Below are 10,508 nucleotides of genomic sequence, written 5' to 3'. Positions count from 1 at the left end.
CTGAACGTCTGTGATGAACACACTATCAGCATCACTGACATATTTCATCATTTAAAAACACTTCCTGTCACTGTGGTGGTTACAGTGACATCATGCAGTTTGTGCTTTGACCTCCAGAGGGCGACAAATCAGCACAGACAGAGAGCTCCATTCAAACTTTGCTGCCATCAGGAATAATTCTTCAAATATAATCATCAGTGTTTGAGCAGCTATGATATCAGGGACAATCTAGACATGTGTGACAATACTGAACATGTCACATGACACACCTCAAACATCATGTGATCCACTCTCAGTCTGCACTTTCATTCATGACTTCATGAATTTATGATCAGCTTATTCCTGAAATATTCAAATGCTGCAGGGTGAAGAACAACAAAGTGCTGACACATGTTTGTGTTTCAAACAGGAAAACCAGCAGAAATAAATCATCTTTGGACAACATGACAGAGATTAGTGAGTTTCCAACTTGCACTTGAATGCAGCACAGACAGATTCTGATGTTCGTGGTTGTAAACGTGTCCTCAAACGCCGCTCTGACTCTTTCCTTCCTGCTCAAAGTTCCTCTTTTCTGAACTTGGTGTTTGTGCCTGACGCTGATCGTCTCCGTGTGGAGCTCCGTGTGAAGGTAACGTTAGCAGTGTGTAATGTTTCCTGGCTAACATCAGCTGTGTGCAGCTCAGTTCCAGCACAAATCTGCCGCTCCATAGTTCACGGTAACGGACTCATGAGGTCGACCGTTAAACGCTCTCCCGCCATTTTGTCTGTGTGCGCGGATGTGTACGTTTTTGTTACCACTGTCATCTCATCAATAGCCTATTTGTAAAAGATCTCTGTTCATAGTTTAGTTGGATTTTAAAACTCTGTAGTTGGACAGTTTTATTTTGGACTGATGCTAAAATTCTTGCTGATTGTTTCTGTCGAGGTTTTGTACTTGACATCCGCCATTTTGGATGTGATGAGCTGTAGAGAGTGCATCCAAAAAGAGAAACCAGAAAGAGAACCTGTTTTATTAATAACCTCTTGCAAATAGAAGAATATGAAAAAAAACAACAACAAATAGGATAAAACCTTTAAATTACTTGAATTTTTAAAATCACCATCATCTGTTAACACAAATTTGATCATTTCAAATTTGTGTTTTCATTTTCTCTTCCCAGTTACTTCTTTCTCATTCTCTTCATTCTCCTTGTCACCTTACGTCTCACTCCTTAACTGAAGTTATAGTTCTAACATAAGAAGTCCCACCAACGTCCTTTATTTAATCTCTGTGTTGTCACAGTTATTATCATCAGATCAGACATGAGACCCAGACAACAACATAAGTTTACAAGCTAACATCATGTCAGCTAACATTAGACGATAGCATCATAAACTTTAAATTACTTTGCCTCTGATCAACAGTTTGATTACATTCTCACATCACAGGTTTATTTGCTAAGTGTGAGTCCGCCCACATTAGATCCACTTTTCAGCAGGTGGAATAATTTGTAGTATATAGGTAATACATCAACAATGCTGCCGTGGCTGAGTTAGGAATATTTATAATGTCATTTCCAAAACTTGCATATGATCTGCAATTTGTAGCAGATCTACTGACTGTCACAGAGCAGCTGGAGCAGTCTCGAATGCAGGTCAGTCCACTGCTGCCCCCTGTGGCCAAGTGCCATAGCTACTGCTGGATGAACTCGTGACACATCTGCACCTGTTTCTATGAACACATTGAGTCTGAGTGGCTGCACTTACACTGGTGCATTCAACATATTGAAAGATAGCAGCAATGTGGATTGTCAAGACTCAAACCAACCGTTGAGCAAAGACAGCAGATCACTTGTTTCTGTTTGTTATACAGCCAGATTTACTCGTGACACACATGTGCAGCTGCTTTATCACCTATTCTGAATTTGTTTCAAGCACAATACATTTGTTACACATGTTGGGATATTGTGTTTGTTTTAAATGTTATATACCTGTGTGGTATGTGACTTGTGTTGCCATGACGCCAGGTCTCTCTTGGAAATGAGATTTTTAATCTCAATGAGATTTTTTTTTTACCTGGATAAATAAAGGACTAATTTGTAACTTTCAGTGTTTTCCGGTCTTCCAAAGAAAAAAAACCTTCAACTACATGACATGCAGTTGTGTATTTGTTTTCACCTTATCATACACTTGAAGTTTTACAAATCACCACTTCTTTAGTGAATATCATTTCAGTCTCAGACAACCTCGTTTCTCTTACAGAGGTTGAATGCACCTTCTGCGGATGGCGGTACCACACAGTGTGCGTGGACTTCCCCTGCACAGAAGGCAACTACAAATGCTGTGAATGCTAAATAAACAGAAACAAATGATCCCTGTTGTCTTTGCTTGATGATTGGTTTGAGTCTTGACAATCCACATTGCTGGCGTTGCATCTTTCAATGCCAGCAATGGCAGGTATCAGTGCTCAAAGCTTTTGTGTTTGTTTCCAACAAGTTGCCCACCTTGGGAAACAAAAATGTGTTCTTTTACTTGTCAGATGAACATATGAGACACTTTGACTCTTCAGTGCAGTGTGGAGCCTAACAAAGATCTGTTTTGTGTCCCAGCTGATCAGCAGGAGGAGGAGAGTCTGACGGAGCAGCAGAGGAACATTTTCAGCTACTTGGACTCAGCTCAGCCACTACAGAGGAAACAATGAGCTCAACACAGAAGGTGACCGACAGAGCAGGACCATATGACCAAAGATATTTATCACCATATACATTTGAACATTTGCCATAACGATGTAGCTGACGATAGAATTGACACCAGACAAAATACTTTACAGCTGCACAACTTTATTAAAAAGCCATCAATGTATTTTCACTGAAACAAGCAGCTGTTGTTTATGTGCATTAAAGTTATATAAAAATGTAACAGTGCAAATGCAAATTCCTCGCTGACAGTTTAACCAAAAGGCGTTTCCAGTGGAAACTGGCCGACACATCCTGAGCATAACCATGTATAATATCCACTAAACTTCAGAAGAGGTTATACAGTCGTGGCCAAAAGGTTTGAGAATTGCATAAATATTGGAACCTGGAGAAGTTGCTGCTTAAGTTTTTATAATAGCATTTTGCCTGCACTCCAGAATGTTATGAGGAGTGATCAGATGAACTGCATCGTCCTTCTTTGCCATGAAAACGAACTTAATCCCCAAAAAGCCTTACCACTGCATTTCATTGCTGTCATCAAAGGACCTGCTGAGACCATTTCAGTGATCGTCTTCTTAACTCAGGTGAGAATGTTGGCGAGCACGAGGCTGGAGATCATCATGGCTGTATCCCGATTCAGGTTCTGCAGCTTTAAAGTCCTCAAGGGCCGCGTACTCAAAGACCGCTAAGGCCGAAGTGCGAGGCTCGTAGGCTCGTGAAATGGGACGTCTAGCCTCCGTCGCGCTGCCCAGGTTGCCTAGCAACCATGATACTAACAGCTGGAAACGTTTCATACAGCTTTGTTTGACAGAAATGAAGGAGAACATATTTAGTTCATTTGTTTCTACATGAGCTCTGTGTGATTTGATGAGTATCTGAGGCTGAGACCACAGGACTGTGAAACATGATTGTTGGGCTTCATTTCTGTGCTGAACAGTCGTTTAAGATTAGCTGTAAATAACAATTAGCTGATGTTGTTCATGAGACTAAAGTCATCTCACTGTGGTAATGTAAATATAATATGGCCAATATTATAGTTATTATATTAATCACTTCACTCACAGACAAGTATCTGTGACAGTGTGTATACAGATGTATCATATATAAGGGACAAATATTGTTCATTTAATATGTTGGTACTAAATGTGGCTCAATGCTTACATATATGTGTAAAAGCAAATGTAGGAGCTGTGATAACTGTGTCTGATAGAATGAAGAGTAGACTGATATATGAAATATTCCTTTATTGGGTGAGAAAATCAGACCATGTCATAACTGCTGTAAGTCACACAGAATAGATATCAGAGCCTTAAACAGGCTGACGTCTGCTAAATGGGTCAAACTGGGCAGAAGGTCTACAAACACATAACATCCTTATAGAATATGATGTAACACTATAGATCAACTTAGCTCAGAATATATAAAGCATATAAACAGTTACAGCAATATGATGCAACAAACACAGCAGCTACTGATCCAAAATACTCAAAGCTTCATAGAACTGAAACCAACATTTATTGTTAGCTCCATCCTGCTGCTGATACAGACTTTAGGTTTCTGAACATTAAACTTGTTGCTGCCTTTCATAGTGTGTAACTTGAAGGCCCTGAGTACTCTGAGTACTTTCTCCCACACTGGAAACACTGGGATGATCACATTATTTGAACATTACCTAATAAGACTGATTCAGCACAGACAGTTATGTTAAACTTTCCTAGCAGTCCTTCACAAACAGGGAACAGTCTGTCTATTCTCTCCATCTGTCAGCTGCTGCTGGCTCTTCCTCCTCCTCTTCCTCACACACTGCTGAGTTTGTCCTGGTGGATCATCAGGGCTGCAAAGCCTCACAGATGATGTGCAGCAGTGGCTCCCTCAGTCTGTCCTCACTCTGGACACTTGCAGTCGTCACACATGGAAATCAAATGTGTGATAAGCTGCAGGATTCAAACACAAGTGTAACTTATAAACACATGTTCATACTTTAATTCCACAATCAGAGAGAAAGAAACAGAGAGAGAGTGCAGGACAGACAGACAGGTGACAGTCTCAGGTGTACACACTGCTACACAACAGCACCAGAGAAGCAGGATTTAGTGTTTGTGTTATTACGAGTGTAAACAAGAAGAGTTCCAGATGGTGCAGTGGACACATGTGTGACTGCTGTGATTAAAGCATCTTTCTTTCAGCTTAACGAGTGAACCGTCAGCTCGTTCAAACACACGTTAAAGTGCGTTTGGCTCGACACCACCGAACAGAGGCAGCAATATAACACAGCTAACATTAACAGTGCAGTGGATCCTGCTTGTGCCGTGATGTTCAGGACTGCAAACCGAGCAGCATCACTGACTTTCAGCTTGTTGTGTTTGTGGATATATGACTGACTTTAATTATCCACAAAATCATCACATTCTCTGTCAGATTAAGGTCGACTATTGAACGGCGTATATTTTAAAGGCTTTAAAACCAAGTTAACGCTGAAAGTACAAACATCACTAATGTCACATAACTCTGCCGACAAGGCATAGCTATGGCTATGAAATGCTCTTTGTGTATCACTTCTTCATTATGAAAGATGTCATTAATGCACTAGTAATGTCTCATCTGGAGTATTGTTCAATCATTTGGTCAGCAGCTAATAAGACAGATCTTAACAGACTTCAGTTAGTCCAGAATAAGGCGTCCAGATTAGTGTGAAGATGTTCATACTATACTAATATTGATAAAATGCATAATAACCTTTCTTGGCTTCCTGTACAGGCTAAAATATTCTATGGCTTACTTGTAGTTCTAAAGAAAGCAATTCTGTTAAACACACCACATTTATTCTGCTCAGCTGCAGTATCCAGATGAAATACATCATCATATTACACAGTTTTCAACAAGCTGCAATTTAGTAAATGCTCGAGTTAAAAGTAACGTTTTGTAAAACTGTTACATTTAGAGCAACTTTTAAGTGGAATAAGTTGCCTTAAAAAATTAGAGAATTATTCAAAACTTCAATGAACACTTAAAAGCCGATTTACAGAGCTTTTAGTTGTTGTAAATATTGTAAGACATGATTTGTTTTTGAAATTTGTGTAATGTGCCTCAATGTTATTGATATTATTATTATTATTATTGATTGCTTATATTTGAACAATTGTGAAACCTCACTGTGGATGTAAGAGTGAAATTATGTGGATATCTTGAATCCACTTTATTGTGTAATATTTTATGTGAGTATTTGACGGAAGACGAGCAACATCTGTTGTGGAAGCTAACGGGGTTCCTTTAGAATAAACAAACATAGGATTTATTATCACTGAATAATTATGTATAAATCTATACAAATTATAGAAATATGTAATAGGAAACAACAAAATAATCTAAATTATAAAATAATGTGTGTGTGTGTGTGTGTGTGTGTGTGTGTGTGTGTGTGTGTGTGTGTGTGTGTGCATGATTTTAGTGTTTGAACAGTCATGAATTATCTTTAACAGCAGGTTGGATGTAATGTGTTAGAACTACCAGCAGGTGGGGATAAGAGACCTTTAAGGTGTTTGGTGCCACGCTCCACCTTCAGGTTTAAAACTAGTGTTAATGGAGTTTGAAGGCTGAGTTTGTTCCACGACTGCATTTCACTCACTGCCTCTGTTTGTATCTCTGTCACTGCAGGACCAACATGGAGCCAGAAGTCAGCGCTCTCAGGAGGCCGACAAACCTCACAGAAGAAAGGGAGAGAAAAAACACACCTGTGACGAGTGTGGGAAGGGTTTTACTGTGAGGGCTAAACTAAAACAGCATCAGGTCATCCACACTGGAGAGAGACCGTTCAGCTGTGACTTGTGTGGAAAGTCTTTTTCCTTGAAGGATTCCCTAAAAACACACCAACTCATCCACAGTGGAGTTAAAGCGTACAGCTGTGATCAGTGTGGCAGAGCTTTTACTCAAAGTAGCAACTTACAGAGGCATCTAGTTACCCACTCTGGAATTAAGCCATACAGCTGTGACGAGTGTGGGAAGGGTTTTACTGTGAGGGATAAACTAAAACAGCATCAGGTCATCCACACTGGAGAGAGACCGTTCAGCTGTGACTTGTGTGGAAAGTCTTTTTCCAGGAAGGGTTACCTAAAAAAACACCAACTCATCCACAGTGGAGTTAAAGCGTACAGCTGTGATCAGTGTGGCAGAGCTTTTACTAACAGTAGCCACTTACAGAGGCATCTAGTTACCCACTCTGGAATTAAGGCATACAGCTGTGACATCTGTGGAAAAACTTTCAGCCAGAGAGGGAGCCGAAATACACACCTACGCATTCACACCAGACATGATGTGTACTGCTGTGAACAGTGTGGCAAAGAGTTTATAAGTCACACAGACTTACAACGACACATGTTTACCCACACTGAGGAGAGACCTTATCAATGTGACCTGTGTGAGAAGACTTTTAAATCTCCACGTCACCTGAGACGACACCAACAGATCCACACCAGAAAGAGACTCTACAAGTGCAGCTACTGTGAGGTATGTATTTATATTGTTATCTTGTCATTTTAGCCTGACTGTTTGGAACAACTCTGCTCATTAAACTGTGTTAGCATGTTAGCAATTCTACTGCATGGAAAAGCAGCTCTGAGTGATTATTCAGATTTTCCTTTCAGTTATGATTTTAGTATTACTGTAGTATTATGGTGGTAGTATTGTAGTTATTGCAGCCCAGTAAACTGAGTGTGTTAACTGAAACAGTCAAATGTAATTGGACGTCTGCAGAGATGCTCTTTATTTCAGGCGACGTTCAGGATACAAATGTTGAAGGACTGACTTACACTGTCTTTGTGTCTTTGTTTAGAAGCAGAGCGACACAGATGGATCCAGTTCTCAACCCTGTCATCACTGTGGTGGTGGGAAAGACTTTCATTGTGACCTCTGTGGAAAAACTTTCAGTTGGCAAGCTGCCCTTAAAACACATCAACGTAGACACACTGGAGACAAACTGAAATACTGCAAAGAATGTGGGAGAAGCTTCACCACACCAAGTGAGTTAAAACAACATGAACTGATTCACAGTGGGGTTAAAAAGCACCTCTGTGATCAGTGTGGGTCATCCTTCACCACTGCAAGGGACCTTAAATCACACAAACGAGTCCACACAGGAGAGAAACCACACAAGTGCAGACACTGTGAGAGAAGCTTCTCGCATTCAGGTCATCGTAACAGTCATGAACGAACACACATAGAAGGAAACTACAGCTGTGACCAGTGTGACAAGAGCTTCAGGAATCTCAGTTCATACTCTGCACACAAACGATCCCACGTTACTAATAAACTGTTTCACTGTTACCAATGTGCCCAAACATTCACCTCATTGTCTGCTCTGTGCAAACATCAGCGCGATCACTCAGGGCTGAAATCACTCCCATCACTGGATCACAGTGAATCTGAAGACACAGAAAGATCCTCTGGTTTCTGTGTCAGACTCAAAAAGCTTGAGATCAGGCTCCACAGAGTTCAGATAGAATCATTTAAACTTGTGTTGAACTGAACTGGTTGCTGGGCTGAACTTCTACATAATACAGATCTACATGGGATCTTCTTTTCTGTTTTTTACTGAGTCAGTTTTGTCCTTTTTTCTCTGTCCTGGTTTTGCTCGTCTGTAAATGATTGAAACTCAGTCAAATAGTTCATTGTTCTCCAGCAAAACGTTTTGGAAACTCATGTTTAACCTTTAAAACTCTGACATGTTTTAGCACACAAGGCTTCATCGGGGAGTTCACTCATGATTGGACCATGAGAACAAAGGTTTTTAGTTCTTTCAAAGAGAGTCTGTTGTGATGTTTGATGTTTCTGTTTTTTCTACATAAAGGAATAAACTATTTTTCTTGCTTCATGTAGTGTGGAAGTTTTTAATGTTTCTTCATCTGTGATGTTCTTGAATGTGTTCACGTGAAGATGATATAAATAAACTCTTGTCAGAGATTTACAGTTATCAAACAGGTGAATAAACAACACTGAGACACTTGGAGACGGTTAACGTGCTGCACGGGTGAGGGCTCAGAGAGGACTCACACCGAGCTGCAGTAGTCGTTTATTATTTATAGCAGGGTGAAACAAGCATAGCAGTTTCCTCTAATTTTGCATATATGTGTGTGTGTGTGTCTAAGTTCGTATAAATGTCATAGGGTGAACTTCCTCTTTCTATAAACAGAGCGAGTAGTACATTTTGTTCTTTTCCTATTAAGAGTAAAATATGAACATATACTTTAATGCAACATAAAACTCATAAAAGCGTTTCTTCTTTAACATCCCCTCCTGATGTTAATATTTTTCACTTAATCATACTTTATTATCAGCCAACAATCACTTGCTTATAACATTTTCAATTGTAGCATCATTCAGTATGTGTGTGTGTGTTTCTATACTAAATCTTCTTCATCCGATTCATCTTCTAGTGGCAGTCCAACATAGGTAATTACTGTGGCCTGTACCATTTTGTCAATCATGGATCTTATGCATGGTAGGATACATGTAGAAAACAAGCACAATAATAGAAGCAGAACTCCTATCAGTACGAGTCCTTTTATCACGAGGGTCTTCCAGCTGCCACTCAGCAGCCAGGTCAGCCAGTCCTCATTGTTCGTGACATAGTCTTGTTGCTGCGCATTACTCAGTTGTCGCAACTTGTCTAGGGCGGTGGTCATGGTCAAGGAGTGCACGTTGTCCGGGATATAGGTGCAACAAGTGGTGTTGAATAAGACACAGAGGCCCCCTCTCTCAGCGAGAATCATGTCCAGGGCGACCCTGTGTTGCATGACCACTATTCTGATCGCGTCGATTTCCTCATTCTGAGCCTTATTTATCTTTGTTGAGCTGTTCAGGAAAAGTCCAAATCGGTAGTCAAGAGTCTCAATTCTTAACGTGTTTTTTCCAGTTCCGACCCATGGGAACAGTGAGTGCAGGACCTTCTGTCTGGTGGTCCACAACTTGAACTCCGCTGGTACATCACTGCCCCAGATTGGGTCATGGGGTTGCACGTCATCAGTGTTCCTCTTGCGTCGTGGTTGGTTCTGATGGAATACTCTGAATGTGTGGTCTGACACTAAAATTAGGGCGCAGAGTCCGGTACAAGAAAAGCTCACAACTAAGACAAAACTGCTCCTGCAAGGAAAGCTCACTGTTATGCATGCAAGTCATCAAGATGACATCATCAAGATGGCGCTGGAGTGACGGCAGCCTTTCCAAGTAGCTCTGCAACACCGCACCTTTTTGTTAACTTTAACTTTTTAGACTAGGCTTTTCAAACTTTTTTTTCACCTTCCTCTACTTATACCTCTTAGATATAGCGATACAAGATGGATAATGCACTTTTTAAAACTTCTGGAACCAGTTCCTTCATCTATTCGAGAGCGGAGCTGCTGGCACTAAAAACAAAGGGACAGACCGGCATGCGACACAACATCCCGGCCGAGCTAAAGAGGAGCTACAGAGGCTGCAAAGCTGGAGCGAGGAGAGCGGATCACCGGAGGCGATTCAAACCATCAATCCCGACAGTGATCATGGGCAACGTGAACTCGTTACAGAATAAGATTGACGAACTGTGCGCTCTGAACAACCACAGACTATACCGTGAGTGCAGCTTGTTTATCTTCACGGAGACGTGGCTAACCGAGCTAACGCCGCAGGCTAACGTAGACCTATGCGGTTTCACACCCGTGAGAGCCGATAGGGACACGCAGGCCAGCGGAAAAAGCAGAGGTGGGGGACTCATTGTCTACGTTAACAACAGATACTGTAACCCTGGACACGTCTCCGTTAAAGTTTCGGTATGCCGTCCGGACCTGGAGCTGCTAGCTGTTA

The 10,508-nt window shown here is 41.0% G+C and overlaps 1 protein-coding gene across 1 annotated transcript; it reads left to right on the top strand.

Annotated features, from left to right (window-relative positions):
• The first annotated feature begins 372 nt into the window (after positions 1 to 372).
• On the top strand, positions 373 to 9,834 carry LOC143415971 (uncharacterized). Its single transcript, XM_076881341.1, has 4 exons — positions 373 to 628; positions 2,242 to 2,694; positions 6,330 to 7,178; positions 7,504 to 9,834. Exons 2-4 carry the CDS (start codon positions 2,677 to 2,679, stop codon positions 8,194 to 8,196), a joined length of 1,560 nt encoding a protein of 519 aa, XP_076737456.1. The 5' UTR covers positions 373 to 628; positions 2,242 to 2,676; the 3' UTR covers positions 8,197 to 9,834.
• Positions 9,835 to 10,508: the final 674 nt, after the last annotated feature.

Source organism: Maylandia zebra, unplaced genomic scaffold (genome assembly GCF_041146795.1).
Source record: "Maylandia zebra isolate NMK-2024a unplaced genomic scaffold, Mzebra_GT3a scaffold11, whole genome shotgun sequence".
Taxonomy (NCBI): domain Eukaryota; kingdom Metazoa; phylum Chordata; class Actinopteri; order Cichliformes; family Cichlidae; genus Maylandia; species Maylandia zebra.
The sequence above is the reverse complement of the archived record's forward strand: the minus strand, read 5'-3'. Positions and strand labels throughout refer to the sequence as shown.